This window comes from Vombatus ursinus, unplaced genomic scaffold (assembly GCF_900497805.2).
Source record: "Vombatus ursinus unplaced genomic scaffold, bare-nosed wombat genome assembly UNPS02014779.1, whole genome shotgun sequence".
Classification (NCBI taxonomy): domain Eukaryota; kingdom Metazoa; phylum Chordata; class Mammalia; order Diprotodontia; family Vombatidae; genus Vombatus; species Vombatus ursinus.
The window spans coordinates 50,054,081-50,073,658 of record NW_020954557.1 but is presented as its reverse complement, the minus strand read 5'-3'; the positions used below and the strand labels follow the sequence as shown (position 1 = coordinate 50,073,658).

The 19,578-nt window shown below is 36.9% G+C and overlaps 1 protein-coding gene across 1 annotated transcript in view; it reads left to right on the top strand.

The window, feature by feature from the left end:
- XIRP2 (xin actin binding repeat containing 2) overlaps positions 1–19,578 on the top strand; it is a 382,450-nt gene that overhangs the window by 359,871 nt on the left and 3,001 nt on the right. Inside the window, 5 exon segments of the mRNA XM_027865703.1 lie at positions 1,185–1,257; positions 6,335–6,468; positions 7,217–15,279; positions 15,358–16,676; positions 18,872–19,005. Coding sequence (XP_027721504.1) covers positions 1,185–1,257; positions 6,335–6,468; positions 7,217–15,279; positions 15,358–16,676; positions 18,872–18,966 — 9,684 coding nt within the window. The 3' untranslated portion in view covers positions 18,967–19,005.

Genomic DNA, 19,578 nt, shown 5'->3' with positions numbered 1-19,578 from the left:
CTAATTAAACTAATTAACTTTTAATTGAATTTATTGCTATTCAGGGGATAACAAGCAGAAGCCATACCAACGTTTCAAGTAGCCACCAAGAAGTTGAAGGAAATGAACAAGTGACCTCTAAAACACCTCAAATTGAGGTAAGAATTTAAGATGATACTCAAAGCTCCTTTGAGATTCTGTTATATTATTTAACATTTGGTTTTATTATCATTTACTCCACTTGGGGCAATCATATCTGGAAATATTAGTAACTATCTCCCTATGTTGGTGTAGGCAAATACTGGAGGAAAAAAAATATGCCCAGAACCATTGATGTTATTTCATTATGAAGATTTGTCTGGTTTCGGTTTAAAGCAGTTTCAGTTCACGAACATCTATTATTACACAAGGCATTGTACTATGTGCTGTGTTTAAAAGCAAAAAATGCAAAACAATCCCACTTATTATGAGGGTATACATGTGCATATATACAACATGTATAAATAAAGTAACTTCAGGAGGTAGTGAACGTTATCAGCTAAGGGGAAAAAGAAAGGCTTCATATAGGTAATGGCAGCAGAGCTGAAGTAAGAAGGGCAGTCCTGGCATGAGAGTTAGCTTGAATAAAGGCACAGAAACAGAAGATAGCTAGGAGACCAATTTGACTGGAGTGAGAGTATGTGAAGTTGAGTAACAGGTAAAAAAAATTTGTAAAAACAAGTAGGAGTCAAAAACATGAAGAGCTTTAAAAGATCAGCTAATGAGTTTATATTATATCCTAGAAGCAAGAAAGAACAACTGAAGACTTTGGGGTAAGAGAGTAAAATGGTCAGATATGGGCTTTAGAAAGTTTATTTTGGCGATTGTGTGGGGCAGATGAAGGGGAGACTCTTGTCTTGTACACCGGTGACCATATCAGTGTAGAGAATGGGACAACTATAGGAGAATTGTGAAGGAGTAATTGACAAGGTTTAGCAATTGTTTGGATCTGGGGAAAAGTCAAAGATAGGTCCAGGATTGTGGGCTCATGTAACGAAGGTCTGTATCAGGACACATGAATAATAAGGATAAAATGTTAAAGGTTTGATTGCATCTCTAAGTGTACTTTGAAATATTGGACGAAAAGTACAAGCACAGGCCTCTCAACATATTTCTACATGTCTACATACATTTCAACAACATTTAAATTTATTTCTTAAACATAGGTCTCTCATCTTGAAAAACACACTCAAGAAATAAACCAGGCCTCTCATTCCAGTCAGTATGTTCAAGAAACAGGTAATAACTTGCTTTCTATTTTACTTTGATTAAACTATTACCTCCTTCTCCAAATGTATATTTCACTTGCACATTGCTAGTATAATAATATTCATCACTATCAAGCTATATAACCGCATACTAAGAAACCAGTATGAGTTATAGTCTTGAAGATTCTAAGGGGTGTATGGTGTATATAGACACACATGCACACAAATATGTATATATAATATACATGTACTTACATAATTATGTTTTGTAAGTGTTGCAGGATGTTCATATAATAGCACATCAATTAGCCCATTTTAATAGTGACCAGAGCTAATAATAACAATAACAATAACAATAATAACCAATTCAAAGCCCTGCCTATCATCCATGCCATGATGGGAACAAAACAATATCAGAGTAAGAGAATGTTACCCAAAGGAATTTACCACAAGGACTGTGTATGGTCTGAGACCACATGGTAGCTGTGAAGGACTGATAGGGACCCAATTTCTGGCCACTTGGATTCTGATGATGTCACTGATTGGGCTAAAACTGGCTTGTTATGAGGAAACTGCTTCTATGGATCTAAGAAATCAAAGACATAGCATTGGATTATAGGCTGGAAGATACATCAGACAAAATAAGATATCAATATCCCACCTGCTGTAAATGCTTTGATTTAGTAGGACCAGCAAATAAACAGGGTAATTATAAGTACACATACACTAGACTGAAGATACAAACATTTTTATTATGCACCAGAACTACATCATAACAAAACTGAGAAAAGGTCTTATTCATAGTTTAAACTGCTTTTTCTCAGTGTTCCAAGTTATAAAACACATTACAGGTTAATGCAAGACAGTTATACCTTCATTCCCATGTCCAGATTAGATGAAGTAAGATAAGGATTGAGAGGATTATTTCATTCTGAAGAAGGAAGAGCTAAAGAACTTGAAGGCACTAAAAATACACTCAGTGGCACCACCTAGTAATGAAATAGATGAGAAAAATAATGCCAGAGTCTTGAGTGAGTTTGAAAAGGAGATGGGCATACATAGAATTGAATTTTGAAAAGCCATTTCGATAGCGCATATCTAACTATTAAACCAACTTACTAAAATTAGTTTTTTTAAGAATCTGGCTTTGGCTCCAACCATCATGGGTTAACATATTCTTCCATAATATTTGACCAAGAATAAACCTGTTGGGCTTATATACAACATTATGCACTATGGATATTGTCATGGTAAGGTCCATAGAAGAAAATATGGCACTGTCTAGAAAAAACAATGACAGGTATCAAATGCTATCATGTCAGAAGTAGCTTAAGAAAAGTTTTGAAGACTGGCTGAAAGAAAATAGGAGATTATACAATTACTTAGCTATTGTACATGATATCCCTTGACTAAAGGAAACAAAAAGAAAGAAACATGTATAATGGAATACTGAAAATAAAAGTACATTAGAAATTATTAATACTCTCAATCAACAATTAATTAAAAGTAAAAACCAAAAGGTTAAGGCAATGTAAGGAATCAAAGCAGCACAAAGAATGAACTTAACAATTCAACATCAATTGTTTTTAAAATATGCTGTAGAACCTTGGGGAAATTCAAATAGAGGATTTCAGAAAAAAATAAAATGTGGAAAATTTGTGGGCTCTCTGGCTGAATCAAGTCCAACACAATGAAAATGCAAGTTGGATATATCAAATAAGATATAGAAAGCTAATTAAAATTATTTATGATATAATAATATAATTTAAATATAATATATAATATAATTATAATCATGAATGGAAAAAATTTACCAAAGGAGCTGAGAGACATTTTAACTTCTCTGAAAAACTAGAATGTGGTAGGCTCAAGTAAGATCCATAATTATTGGCTCACACACTTCACAGTGGTGAATAAATTATTAGCAAAGCATTTTGTCCTTTGCCTTAGTGATGCAAGTCTGACCCCATTTTTCTTAACAGAACAGATCACATATTTATTGTTAAAAGATGAAGAAATCATTGGCCCTTATAATCTAGGTCAATCACATGTTTATGAATTCTGTATAAAGTATTCTACAACTTGCAGCACTGAAAATCCATAAACCCTTCCAAAAGGGTCTTCCAAAATTTTTCAGTGGTATAAAGATCAATTTATTATTGATTAATTGATTATTAAATATTTATACTATTTTTATTGATTATCATCAGGCCTTTAAGTCAGTTTTGCACTCAGAGCTTGCATATCTTGTGACAATGTATAAAATGGATCCAAGCATAGTGAAAATACTAGAGTAATGGATGTTCATATGGGAAACTGTTCTCTATATAAAACCAAGTCTCATTTCACAAATCAACAGAAAAGGCTCATGATAATATACATTGCTAAGTTGTGGTGTATGAATGTGATGGAAGGCTATTGTGCTATAAGAAATGATGAACAGGCTGACTTCAGAAAAACCTGTTAAGACTTGTAAGGTCTGATGCTGAGTGAAGTGAGCAGAACCAAGACAACGTTGTACACAATAACAACCGCATTGTGTGATTACTAATATTGATAAATTTAACCCTTCCTGGCAATACAAGGATCTAAGACATCTCCAGAGGACTTGTGATAGAAAATGCTATCCACACCCAAAGAAAGAACTATGAAAGCCGAATTGTTATTTTTTTTCTCTTCTGTTGAGTTTTGTTTCCTCTTTCTGATGGTTCCTCCTATTGGTTTTAATTTCTACTTACAACATCACTAATGTGAAAATATGTTTAATATGAATGTAAATATATAGCCTATATCAGATTGTGCACCATCTTGGGGAGGGTGGTGGGGAGGAAGGGGGAGAAAAATTTTAAACTCAAAAGCATATGGAAGTGATTATTGATAAATCAAAATAATTTAATAAAAAAAGATAATATACATTGCTAGGCTAGTCAGATATGACTATTGAGGGTTCATCTCTGGAAAGAGACTCAAACAGCTAAGAACTAAGAGGAGAGTCAAATGGGCACATCATGCATAACACCCACATGAACTCAACCAACAATATGTCACCAGTGAAATGTCAATCAAATCGCTTATCCATGTGAGTTTGCTTATAGAGTAGAGGGGTTTAGGATAGCAATTCAAATCAGGTCATTAATGATAAAATTGCAGAAAGCTTATCCTTAAAGAACTCACATATTAATCTATGCAGATTATGCACTGAAGTGGTAGAAACTGTGTAGCATATGATTGCAAGTTCCAAAAATGTACCTTCTATCAGATACCTGGAAATATTCAATCAAAAGGTTAAAATTATCAGAAGCTTGTTATCCTTTATAAGTGAACAAATAGCAAATCTCAGTATTATATAAGTTCCCAAAATATCATTGAGAATACAACAAAGAAGCTCTACTCTAACTAGTGCATCTTCACAGACAGAACTGTAGTTCACAATTGCTTGTGTCTAATATTAATCTATAAAAATGTAGAAGAGTATTTTAAATAGATGTTGCCATATTAGATACTTATAATACCCAAACAACATGGAATGAAAAGGTTTCAAAATAAAGTGTTCTCGTGGAAGAAATTAACATCATGTGGAAACAGGATGAACTGAAGAACCCACACGTGGCCAGGACATATTGTGGTAGTGCGGACATGGGGAACACAAAGGGCAAGGAGGAAAGGAAGTAGTAAATAAGCATTTATTCAGCATCTACTAAGTACCAGGCATTGTGCTAACCATTTTTTTTTACAAATGTCTTATTTGATCCTCTCAAAAACCCTGTGGGGTGCATGCTACTATTATTCCAATTTTACAGCTGAGAAAGCTGAGGCAAAGTGAAGGAAAGTGATGTCATAGCTCTTAAATGTCTGAGGCCAGATTTGAACTCAAATCTTCCTGACTTCAGGCCTAGCACTCTATATAGTCAGACAATTCAAGACTGCTGATTTCTTTCAATAGTATGATTGTGTTGCTACCTTTGGGCCTTCCCCTCATGATCATCCTAATATTGTCACTTCCCTATTGAGCATAGTTATCTCTCCTCTTTCTGCTCATCTTTAGCTACTAGCTTCTGGGCTTCATCACTCCAGAATGCACATGGGCCATCTTGTCTCCTAATTGCTAGGGTGTGCTGACTATACAACTTTTTTCAGAAAAGGGTCAGCTAACTATTCTTTTTTTCATAACTAGGCTATGAACTACCACACTTAACTAAGGGCTCAAAAAACCCAGACTAAGAATAATTCTATTCTTTTGAACACTTTCTCTTTCTATAAGGATCAATAAGTCTTTCCCAATTTTTTTCCTCTGATGTAATGCTAGAAAGTCCCCTTTAACTTAACTCCTGCCTGTTTCTAGTTGTCAAAATGTATCTCCTGCTCCTGAACCATCTCAGGAGCTAACTTTCACCATGCTTCAAAGGGTTATGTGGGAATGAGACACTATAGCTTCATTCAGTTCCATGTCCCCCAAGATCTTTAGAAATATCAAAACTAAGGGAAGGCAGCAAAGTCATAATCCTGTACCTTTCTTGGCTAGATTCCTGCCTTTATTATGTTCATGTGGTTAACAGAAAAACAGGCTTCAAGTCACCATCAATCAAACTTACTTAAACCTCACAACATCCCTGTGAGGTAGTCACTCTTATCTTCCATTTTGTTCATGAGGAAACTGAGGGTTAAAGCATTTGGAAGATATGCTCATAGATACATAGCTGCTAAGTGACAGCAGTAGAATTCAAACTCTTGTTTTTCCTGATTCAAAGTCTAGTTTGTGTTTTCCTTTTGTGTGTATGTTCTATACGCTAATCAACCTATTTCCTTGTGATTGTAGTATAAGTTGATGTTTACCTGTAATAAATTTAAGCAATATTCAGTCCTATTGACTAGCCCAAAAATTAGTGGCTAGAAATAAGTACTGCTTTCATAGTCATGTGGAGAGTAAGTAGATTTTCTTTCCTACAACAAAGTCGATAATGGGAAAGTGTATTGCTTTGCGGAAGTCTGAAAACTAAGGCTCAGTGGAAAGTCCTGGTATGCTTCTTCTTTTGGTTTCACTCAATTAAAAAGTCAGCCCTTCAAAAAAGTAACTGAGAAAATCTCCTGGTGTTATTTTGTGACTGCAGTTATCGACACACCTGAGGATGAAGAGATACCAAAAGTTTCAACCCAGTTTTTAAAACAGCACTTTGAAAAGACAGCCCAAGAAAAGGTCCTTCATTCTGATAGAGATATGGCAACTCCAGCCAAACATATTAAGGTAGGCAACTTGAATAAGGATAGTCATTTGGAGGGATGGGAGGAGGGCCAGCCTAGTATAAGATATGCAGTATTTCAAATTATTGTGTCTCCATTCTTGTCTTCTAAGTGATTTTTTAAAATTTTGTAACACGTCTTTAAAAACTGTGTGCACACCACCAGGAAGAATATTAATCCAACCAAGGTTAAAGACAGACAATGGTTAGTACTTTTCTTATTGGAGAAAATGTAGTTAAAAGCCTTGTACTTGATGGGGTTTGGGGGAGGGGAGTGGAAATCAACACATCTCCTAATGTGAAATTGGCATAAATGTCATGCCCATAGGTAAAATAATAAAATGTACTTTAAATTGCTTTCATCTACTCCTTTTTATGACATCCCTCTGTTTGGAATCCTGGGCAAGTTTTTGAGTTTTCTATTGCTTTCCTTCAGATTATTTTTTTATGACAAATTAAGTAAAGGTAGAAAATACCAGTATCTTATTTGGAATGTGGAAATGTTATGAACTGAAGGTAGTGGATGTATTACATGCGCAACATAACTATTTGATGTCAGTAGATTGTAGCTGGAGAGTAATAAATATTGAAAACTTCACCTATGTAGCAATTTAAATGGAGTAGGTTGCCCACCTAATACCCAAATGCTTGTATTACCATAGCAGGTCACCTTGTGTGGAAATGTGATGACCATGCCCTACAAAGCCTCTTTTTCTCTCTCACTCTTGAAACACAAATTTTTGTTCCCTAAAGATTGACAGTGAATATAAAGAAACTGTGTGGCCATCTCCAGTTATCACTTCCATAACTGCCAATGCTTCAGTCAGTCAGAGGCAAGACACGTCGACCATCAGGCACAGAGAATACACATCTACTTCATCCTCTGCACAGGTTAACACCACGAATTTTGGAAAGACAGAAGATTTTCCTCCTCCCCCAACTGAAGTCATGCCAACATTAGCAGATGTGACAGCATTTTCCCAGTCCCCTGAATTCCCTAGACCCCCTGGAAAATTTCCCATCCCCAAAGATTTGTATTCCAAGCAGAGAAATTTATATGAATTAAATCGCTTATATAAACACATCCACCCTGAATTAAGAAAAAACTTAGAAAAAGATTACATCAATGATGTTTCTGAGATTGTATCTCATCAGGTACACACGGGAGACTCTGTTTCCGCAGATGTGCAGCAAACCCTCTGTGTTTTTGAAAATACTGGTGGCAGCAATCAAAAATGTCTGAACCCTGAAAGAGAGTTCCTTGAATGGGATGAAATTCTGAAGGGAGAAGTACAGTCCATGAGATGGATTTTTGAGAACCAGCCTTTGGATTCCATCAAAGATCAATCTCCCAGTGAAGGGAACAACAAAAAAGGCATTGCTGATCAAGAAATCATTGCTGGGGGAGATGTGAAACATGCCAAATGGATGTTTGAAACCCAACCAATAGATACATTAGGTGTTCATTCTTCTGGATCCACAGAGAGTGATTTGAAAGTTCCAGAACTAGCCAGAGGGGATGTGCGTACAACCACATGGATGTTTGAAACACAACCACTAGATTCGATGAACAAAATTCATCAAGACCAACAAGAAGGGTCAGAAGTAATTGCCATTAAAGATATAACTGGAGGTGATGTCAAGACTGTGAAATACCTGTTTGAAACTCAAAATCTTGACCAACTTGGGCAGCTATATTCAGTGGATGAAGCTAACTTACTACAGCTTAGATCTGAGCTCAAAGAGATTAAAGGGAATGTGAAGAGAAGCATAAAACATTTTGAAACTCAACCACTGTATGTCATAAAAAATAATTTAGGGCAAATTCTTGAGATTAAAACTGTTCACAGGGAAGACATTGAAAAGGGGGATGTGAGAACAGCACGCTGGATGTTTGAAACACAACCACTGGACATGATTAACAAAGATGTTACAGAAGTTAAAGTTGTACGTGGCATATCCATGGAAGAAAACTTCAGAGGTGGAGTAAGTAAGGCAAAATGGCTATTTGAAACCCACCCTCTCGAGTCCATCAAAGAAGAATCTGAAATGTCCATCATTGAAAAGGAAACTATCATAGGTACTGATGTCTCCAGAAAGTGTTGGATGTTTGAAACTCACCCTTTAGATACCCTAAAAGAAGTCAATGATTCAAATCCTTTGCCAGCTGAGGAAATAATAGGTGGTGATGTAAAAGCCACCAAATACTTATTTGAAACACTTCCAATGGATGTTTTAAAAGATAGTCCGGAAGTTGGTAAACTTCCAAAGATAGTGGCTTCTGAAGAGGAAAAAGGAGATGTGAGACACCAGAAATGGATTTTTGAGACTCAACCTCTAGAAGACATTAGAGAGGGGGAGAAAGAATATATAAGGACAGTTAAACTTGAAGAGATTGACAGAGGGGATGTTCGAAGCTACACACATATCTTTGAATCAAACAATTTAATTAAGTTTGATGAATCACATAAAATACAAGTGGAAGGAGTAACCAGAGGTGCTGTAGAGTTCAATAAATCTCTCTTTGAGACAACTCCCTTGTATGCTATTCAAGATCATCTTGGAAGGTATCATGAAGTTAAAACAGTTCAACAAGAAGAAATACTAAGGGGTGATGTGCGAAGTTGTAGGTGGCTATTTGAAACTAGGCCCATTGATCAGTTTGATGACAGCATTCATAAATACCAGATTATCAAAGGAATATCTACACGAGAAATACAGTCTGGCAATGTGAAGTCTGCTAAATGGTTGTTTGAAACGCAGCCTCTAGATTCTATTAAATATTTTAATAACATGGAAGATGAAGAAAGTAAAAAACAGCAAACTACAGATATCGTTAAAGGGGATGTAAAAACCTACACGTGGTTGTTTGAAACCCAGCCAGTGGAGTCCCTTTATGACAAGACGGAGTTAATGACTGACAGTGAAGAAATTCATAAAGGAGATGTCAAAACATGTACTTGGCGTTTTGAAACTCAACCTCTTGATGCAATAAAAGATGACTCAGAAGCAGTAGTCAAACTCCAAACGGTAAAACAGGAAGACATCCAAGGAAGGGATGTCCGCACAGCCTGCTTTCTTTTTGAGACAGAAAACCTAGACAACATACAAGGAGAAGAAGGAAAGGAAATCAAGTCAGTGGAAGTGGATATTCAGTCTGGGGATGTTTCTAGCATGAAGTCCAAGTTTGAAAATCAGTCCTTGGATTCCATAAGTTCCAGCTCAGAGGAGGTTTTGAAAAAGATCAAAACCCTACAAGCTGAAGATATTCAAAAAGGCAATGTTTTAAATTGCAGGTGGCTCTTTGAAAACCAGCCTATTGATACAATAAAAGACAGCCAAGAAGGTGATGAATTAGTCAAGACAGTGACAGACATACAAGGTGGGAATGTGAGAAGAGGGTGCTTTATTTTTGAGACTTTTTCTTTGGACCAGATTAAAGACAAATCTGAAGAGATCAGCACTGAGAAAACCACTAGCAAAGATGAAATAATAAAGGGGGATGTGAAAAACTATAGAATGCTATTTGAAACCCAACCACTCTATGCTATTCAAGACAAAGAAGGGTGTTATCATGAAGTGACAACAGTTAAGAAAGAAGAAGTGATTCATGGAGATGTTTGTGGGACTAGGTGGTTGTTTGAAACAAAACCTTTAGATTCTATTAATAAATCAGATAATGTATATGTTATCAAATCAGTCACACAGGAGGATATTCAAAAAGGAGATGTTAGTTCTGTCAGATATAGATTTGAAACACAACCACTGGATACAATTTCAAAAGGGACAAATGTAATCATTCCCACTATTGACTGTATCCAGGGTGGGAATGTGAAATATCATAAGCAACTCTTTGAATCTGAAGACTCTGATAAAAGAACATGTGTTAGAACAGTTAGTGTCAATGAAATACAACAGGGTAATGTTAAAACCTCTACTTGGCTGTTTGAAACTCACACCCTAGATGAGTTGAGAGGAGAGGGCTCAGAATATCAGCATATCAAGACAGTCACTAAGGAAGATGTGCAGAAAGGTGATGTCAAACAGGCAGTATGGCTTTTTGAAAATCAGACTTTAGATTCTATTAAGGAAACAGATGAATATATCACAGAAATAACCAGAGAAGAAATCCCTCCCTCTGATGTCAAAACAACAACATGGCTCTTTGAAACAACACCCCTTCATGAATTTAATGAAAATAAAGTGGAAAAGGAGGAAATTATTGGAAAGAGCATTAAAGAAACCTTAGAAGAACTATATTCACAGAAAGTGATTGAATCTCATGGAATTATCATTGAAGCAAATGAAGTTGGGAATGTCCGCATGGCTAAGTACAAGCTCATGAATCAGGAATCTCCTGAAATACAGAAAGAAGAAGTTATTAGAGGAGATATCAGAACTATAATGATGAACCTGCTTTCCAAAAGAAATGATGCCAAAAGAGAGATTTTAATAAGCGAAGAAGAAAAGGGCAACGTCAGTTTGACCAAAGCCCAGTTATTAAACAGATCTACAGAAATTCAATATGAAAAAGAAGAAATAGTGAGAGGGGATATCCAACAAGCAATAAGAAACTTGTTCAGTGAGGAACGATCTGTAAAACAAGGCATTATAATTCAGGAAGATGAAAGAGGGGATATTAACATGACAATCTATTGTCTTCTTCACGAAAATGATAACGATAACAAAGTAGAACATGAAGAAATAATAGGTGGAGATGTAAAACGCACTATTCACAACTTGTTGTCTTCTGCTGCAAACTATGAAATAGCCAAAAAGACTAAAGTAGATGCATCGGAGAGGGGAAACGTTCAGTTTTTCACAACATGCATAGAAGCTGGAGCGTTAGATTACCTCAAACTACTCCAGACAGGGTCAGATGAAACACTTACAACTGGGAAACAAGAAGGAGAGGAAGAAATCATTGGTGGTGATGTTGAAGGCACAAAGTTGTTACTAACAAAAAGGAAGTCTCAAATTGAACGTACTGTTAATGAAACTGACATCATCCCAGGAGATGTGCATAATACAGTTAAGGTTTTCATGACAGAGCCTCAGAGTACATCCTGTCAGGTACCTAAAGAAGAAATTATAAAAGGTGATTTGAAAGCAACCCTAAATTCCCTCAGTGAGACCATAAATCAGAAAACATTTACAAAAAGGGAAGAAATTATGAAAGCTGACATGCTCGCGACATTGAAGTCTCTTCAAGAAGCAAGGCACCAATGGAAAGAAACTGAAAAGCCTGATATTATCCCTGGTGATATTAAACAAGCTATTGAATCTCTTGAAAAAGCAGTAAACACAAAGACTGAAATTTTGAAAAAGGAGCTTATGCGAGATGACCTTGAGGCAACATTACGAGTGCTGAAAGAAGACCAGCACTCTTTCAAGAAGATGGACAAAGAAACCGTAATCAAAGGAGAGATGCAGGCTGTGAGGCATGATGTGGTAGATTCCACTGAAGAACACAAAACCCAAAACAGCCAGGTAGCTACCCCCAGGGACATAAAAAGGGCCCTGCAGCCAAAATCTGAGTCATTTGAGCAAGGAGCCCAATACCAAGATGAATTAGGAATGCTTAAACAAACTGCAACCAAATCTTTTCATGGCTATTCAAAAGGAAAACATAGTGAGATTGTCCCTCCAGAAGCCCCCAAAGGTACTGTAAAAATTGTCATAGGTCGTGACCAAAACTATGATGCCCTTGAGAAGAGCCTCCAAAGATTGTCTGATTCACCTCACCATACTGTCGAAAATTTGGCCCACAGTGGAGATCAAAACAGCATCCAAGCTGATGCACCAAGAGCACAATATCTTAGAAAAGAGCATGTGAGGAGCCAGGCAGCTTCTTATAGCTCAGTTCAAAAAAATGTAAGAAGTGAGAAATCAGAGATGGGTGCTATACTGAAAAAGGATGATTCCTCTAGTGCTGCCTTGACTACTGAAAAAATGCAGCAGAATCAAATGTGTATGTTAAGCAGTGGCCAACAAACCAGGGAGTCTTCCCATGAAAAAAGTCATAAAACGACTAAAAAGACAAATGTAGCAACAGATACACCCCCTTGCAAGCCTTGTGCTAGCCCCCACCCAGATAGCATCCCAGCTAATGACAATAAGATGTGTGGAATGACTGGTCATATTCAGAAGGAAATTTTACTAAAGGAAGAAAAGAGACAAGCACAGCATGCTAGTGAGGCTTTTCAAAGGAATGAAATGAACCTTCAGCAAACACAGCCTTTTGTTCCTTTGTTCCTCAAACAGGATATTCAAAATGTATCTGAAGAAAAAGCCACAAAGGGAAACCATGGAAAATTTAAAACAACAACAGAAAGGAATAAAAAGATTGATGTTCATCAGAAAAATGAGAACTTTCAAACAAAGATGGATGCCTCAACAAACTTAAAAGTGACTGTGGAAAAATCCTGGAATCCACTCAAATTGGCTGCTGTGAGTAATATGGCTGAAACTCATTCTTCCCTTCCACCTCCATCTCCACCTTCCAATGCATCATCTGAAATTGAATTTCCTCTACCTCCTCCACCTCCTTTAATGATGTTGCCTGATAAACATGAGTTTTCTTCATTGCCATCCACAGAAAAGATAAAGGCTGAATTTGATGGCTTCCCCTGCCTCCCTCCCCCACCTCCACCGGTGGATGACAAAACCGAGGGAGAGTGTCCACCAACCTTTTTGCCTCCCCCACCTCCTCCATCACAGAAACCCGTACATCTTTTTTCTTCCACAATTCGAGCAAAAGGCCATGGAGAGAGTGTTCAGCAACATTGCCAAGAGGCAGTAGAAACTCATTCAGGGGCCAGATCTTTAATAGGAAAACCAACAGCATTTCCACCTTCTCCCAAGTTCGCCAAAGCAAAATTCTTCAAACAGTCAGATGAAAATGAACGTAATATCAATCCCAAAATGGAACCTCTTCCTTTTCAATCAAATATAGGAACTACAATGACCAAAACAAAGGAACAAAATACAGTGATGATAAAGAGCAGTGTGGAACACACCCAGAAAAAGGAGAAAATGTATACTGAGACTTCTGAAGAAAAACAACAGTCATCCACCGCTGAGCCCATGAAGCCTTCCCTTCGGACTGCTCAGGAAGCATTACCTCCCAAAAAAGAAAAGATCTCACCACTTGTTAAATGCCACTCCCTTCCTTTAGATTCAGAACAGACAAGCCCTAAGCCATATATCAGAAAATTCAAAACCCCTCTAATGATTGCTGAAGAAAAATACAAGCAGCAAAGGGAAGAGATTGAAAAGCAGAAACATCAAAGCTCTTGCCATCACACAGTCAAAAGAGAAGGTTATAATGGAATTGAATTAAAGTCTGAAATGAAAACACCATCACAGAAGCCAAGGGAAGAAGATTCCTTGCCTACATCGGCCACAGAGGTCACACAGTCAAATTCTATGCATCAAGTCAGTCTCCAGACCAAAGGGACTTCTAGTGAAGACCTGATGTCTGAATCATCAGCAGTGTCATTGGCTGCCCAGAAGCTCCACAGTGTCTTGGACATATCCATGAATGAGGGGCACATTCACAAGGAAACTCTCCAAGATTCAAGGGACATTATGCAACATAGCTCAGCTCATCAAATGGAACAAACATGCCAAGAATGTTCTTCTCATGTAAGAGAGCAGGAAATTAATGGTAAGCAATTGTACTTGTCCCCAAACAAGCCAGCATCCCCAAGCTTAAAAGCTAAAAGTGTCAAGTTCCCAACTTTAGAGCTAAGCTTAAGTAAAATACCCCAAGATTTCAAAATTTGCCAAAAGCAACCAGTATCTAATGTTCAAACCACAATGAAACAAGAGCACCAGGAAAGACAGAAAACTGAAATAAGTACAGTTACTAGAAATAGTCAAAATACTATTGAGGAATGTTATCAGCTACTAAAGAAGGAAAAAAGAGAAATGAGTAAAATGCCTACCAATCCTTCAGAGAAGAAGCAAGAAAAAAAATCAGATAATGTTTATGAGAACCCGAAAGAAAGAATGGAATTACAGGGCATGAAAGCTTTAGCAACTCAAGAAGAAAACCAGAGACAGGGAGTGGTTGGTCCAAAACAACAAAAATTAGTAGTTGAAAGAAAACAAGAACACCTTAAGAATAAATCATCAGAGAAAGTAGTCCAGAAAAAAGTTATTGATGCACACATTGACTCACTGACACAAAATTGTCAGCAAACACAGATTCATACTTCTGAAAGTAAAGTCAAGCATAAAACATTACCCCAGCAATATAATGGTCTGAAAGAAGAATGCCTCACAATCAAGGGCATACAACAGAAACAAGTCCCCCCTAATACTAAAGATTCCAAGAAAGAGATAACAGAAAATAACATCTTATTTTCTTCCCTGCAAAATTCCCAGCATGATGATGGAAAATGCACCATAAATATATTGGAGTTCTTGAGAAAACGTGAGGAACTACAGCAGGTTCTGTCTCGAGTGAAACAATTTGAAACAGAACCAAATAAAAATGATATGAAAGCATTTCAGACACTATTGAATATCATCCCAGAATGGCTGATGAATGAGCAAAGAAAAGAATATGGAATTCGCATTGCCATAGATAATAACTTAGAAAAAGTAAAAGAGGAAATAATCCATATTAAAACTGAAGTAGAAGAAATGCTTACTTCTTGTGAGAACACCATCCGAATGTGCATGAACAACTCCAAAGCAGGGAAATTGAGAACTGAACCTCCTAGTGAAGCATCTGCACAAATATCAAAGATTGGTGCTAGCTGTAACAAAAAAATCCAGAAAGAGGAGAAAATTATGAAAGGAAAAGAATCTCATCAAAAAGAGAAATCCCCTTCTAGTGAACCATCACCTCAAATAGCAAACATTAGTGCTGGGTCTAGCAAAACAGTCCAGAAAGAGAAAAAAATTAGAGAAGAAAAAGAATCTCATCAAAAAGTGAAATCCCAACAGGAAATTAAACAGGTAGAATGTAGAACTATTTCTCCTTATTTAAAACAACGTTCGCCATCACCTACTTTCATAACAATTGAATCTACTGCCCGACGAACAGAGACACCTACTGTGAATAGGCCTTCTTTGTCTCCTGTGAAGAAGGAAAGTGTATCTATTCTTCCTTCCCGAAGCAGATCCACAACACCACCACCCAGAGGTCGCCAAGCATCAGCCCCTCCTTCTCCCCCTAGAAGCCGCTCTGAGCAACTTGCCAAACTAAAAGACACCACAGCAAAATTGTCCCAAAGAACCTGTCACTATCAGTCCATAACCCCAGGTCCAGTTGTAGAGAAAAGAGCTGAAATAGTCAAGTCTCCTGCGACCCTGCGACGTCAAATTAAGACAGAAACCCCAGTCCCTATAAATGTATCTCATGTCACTGCTAGTACAGTCATAGAAGCCAAGGAAGCTCAAGAGGAGGTCCAGCAAGCAGAGAAAAGGGCGACTTCCGTTCACAGTGATGGAGTCAATATCACAGGGCACGGGGTGCCAGATACTGAAAGTTTTGATTCAATCGAAATCATACACAAAGTTGAAGTCCCTCAGGTAGGCTTGTCAGGGCACTCTAAGATATATGAAGCTTCCAATCAAACAGTTCGTGTGGCTGAAAATGTAGTAAAGAGCCATGAAAGTGGAACAAACAGATGGCTAGAGAAATTTCAGAATGACCCAATTTTTGAGGCAAAGTCAAATAGAAGAGTTCACACAAATGGTGAAGTAAACCAAAATCTAAGACAGGAAATGCACACCTTTAGCCAGAAGGGATTTGGGTTGACAGCTATGGAAAATGAAAGCATAAACAGCAGTTCCAGAAGCTTTTCTTGCAGTCATTCCAAAGATCCCCAGAACAAAGTTCCATATAAACAACCCATAGAGTGCTTGGAAGCAAAATCCCTAAGAGAATGTTTTTCGGGAGTGGATACATACAAAAATAAAATTGTTGGGTCGAAGACAGTAGGCTCTTCAGCACAAAACTCCGAAGCAATCAAGTCAGGCTTTGACTTCAAACACGCCCCACCAACCTATGAAGATGTCATTGCCGGCCACATTTTGGATATCTCTGCAGAAGATTCACCAGAAGAGCTCCTGAGGAATTTTCAGAAGACATGGCAAGAAAGTGAGAGAGTCTTCCAAAGTCTGGGATATGCTGTTTCAGATACCTCTGCAGCTGAGATGAGGAGTAGCTTCCAAGAGGAAGCTGCTTTTAGGAGTGGTAAATGAATCTACAAAGCATGAGTTTTGAAGAGTGAAGAAAGATTAACCAATTAAGGGCACGTGAGCCCACTAACCAGAGTGTTTTGCATTAATGAAGTGTGCGCATATATTCAAACAACATAACTTCAAACTAACAAATGTGTCCATTATTCTTGCCTTCTTACCTTCTCTTGGCTGGCTTTTACTATAATAACACTCCATTTCCAAAGACATTGGACTTAAATGATTTATTCTGGGTGAAACAAACCAGTAAAAGGGTTGATTTTTAAAGCATAGATTTGCTAAGGTAAATAATGGAATTGAAGTAGCAGCACATGAGAAATAACTGGCCAAATATAATTAACATTGTTCAATGGGGGGAAAAAGTATAAATTCCAAATATAGCTTTGGAATCAAAAGACCTAGATCCAAACTCTAGCTCAACCATTTGTTACCTGTGTGAACCTGAACAAATCGTTTCCCTCCGTAGGTCTCAGTTACTTCATCTGTAAAATATGGGGGTTCTAGACAGCCTCTGAGATCCATTGTTTTTTCTAGATCCATGATCCTATGATACCTCTAAGGTCCCTTTAAACTCTGAATCTCTGATCGTATAAATTAAGAGCAAAATGTTGGTATTTCATCTTTTAGTCTTTTACCAATGATAGTGTTTTATCAGTGTACTTTAGAAAGTACTCAGCAACATGCCCTGACCTACTGTTGACATACTCTTAACTGCCAGAGTTAAGTGGTGTTTGTGTTGGAGTTCAATACAGCCTAGTAATAATCCAAGAAACAATTTAGAATGTTCATATGTGCTTTAAGGTTTCCTATTGATCTGTTTCTCTGACAAAGGGATAAGTAGGACCTGAATTACACCTTTTATTTATTTACTGTTACAGAGCTTGTTTAGAATAGACTATAATGCCATTCTCTTTTTGTCCGGAAGCGCCAATTTTTTCATCCTAAGTCAAGACTAAATTTCCCAAAAGGTCATTCTCATGCACATGAAATTATATACTGTGATAGAGGTTGTTTCTAGAGATAAATTTATTCTGTACTTGGACTTTGGACTTTGTATATTCAGACACACTTTTTTTAAAAAACAATTAACAGCACTTCACATGCAAAAATATTTTACATAATTAGATAAAATCATTATTGTAGTTAATCCTGTTGGGCAGATTGAAAGAAATATCAAATTTAAAAATGAAAACTGTAGTAGCACTAATAATAGTTATGCCCCTATCATATTTGCAACATATTGTCTAGTTTAACAGGTTAATGTAGTTCCTTGATGTGCTTGCTTCTGGCTTAATTAAGCAAAACTGCCTAATCAATTTCAGATGCCCAACTTCTGCTCAGAAACACATGGCAAACACAAAAATAGGTCTTGGAGGAAGAATAATACCATATTTATCTGGAACTCAACTGAGAACCAAACATTGAACACAAAAGATATCTTAACACTCAAGACACCACAAAATCCATGTATGAAATTGTATCTGCTTATAGGAATTTTTTTGGGTGGGGGGCTCACTCAGAGTCTCTTTAGTCATATTTTATGCATAATTCTATAACTTAGTTAAAATGTTTTTAAGCACAGAGCATATTTGAAACTACAAATAGAAGAGGCTAAGGAGTTGTTGCTTACTTTGATAAACAGCAAGGAAAGGAGACTGAAAAATTATAAGAAACAGACACAAAAAGGCCACTTAGTCTTGGGCAGAGCACCCCCACATTCACAAATAGCCCTTAAAGTATCTCTGTATTATAGTACAACTGCTATTCAAGATAATACCCAAGCTCCAAATTATTGATCATAGAACATTAAGGAGTAAATAGCACATTTTAGAAACTTCTTTTTATTTCATTGATTAAATGAACAGAATATGTTATTATATGCTACCTTGAGTAAAAAAAAAATTAACATAAGGTTTCCTATTGTTTGATATGTAGCTATGATATATAGCTACATATCACATGCATACATTCAAATACTTATATACAGATACATAATCTTGTTGAATTATATTGGCTTCAGATGCATTGTGGTCAAAATTGCATGACATACCTGTTATCAAACAGTGAAAACTAGTAACGTGGCAATGTCCTTTATCTGCATGGATTGATTTTTAAAATATGTTTAGTAAACTATTTCCAAGAGATACCTGAAGAAGATGCCACATGACCTTTGCAAAATTTTTCTTCTAGAAACTTCTACTTCAGGACAAGGAAATGTGTACACTTTGTCGAAAGACCGTTTATCCAATGGAATGCCTGGCAGCAGACAAGAACATTTTTCATAAGTCGTGTTTCCGATGCCATCATTGCAGTAGTAAATTGAGGTAAGTAGGAGGAGAAGGTTTATTTGATCTTTAGAGAAGATAAACATCATGGTACTGGCAATCCTATGCTGCCTTTCTTCTCAGTTATCCATTTAAATACAAATATAACAACAATTGTTATACACAATTTACTCCACCACAAAATGAGGTTCCGTAATATACATTTTCAGAGGTGGCCTTGACCTTTGTCTTCAGTCGCATGTTGTCACAGTCAGCTTTTACTTCTTGGAGCAGTGGAATTGTTAAGCTCCTTGAGGACAGAACTGTTCAAATTCTTACTGTTGCTGTTGTTGCCGTTTCCTTTGTTGTCCTCAGCACCTACCACAGTGTCTTATGAACGGTAGGCAGTTAATTTTTGTTTATAAAGGGAGGTGGAGTGAAAATAAATGAATTTACCAGGGGTGTAGAATGCTGGCTTCATATGTGTAATCAAAATGGCAAAACAGTTATCTAACTCTTGTATCCTACATTCATAATGCCCTTTATTTTGCTTCTCCTGAAAACCTTGAAACACCTTTTTTTTTTAATTAGACCTGTGATTTCATTGACAAAGGGAGTTCCTGGTGAGAAACT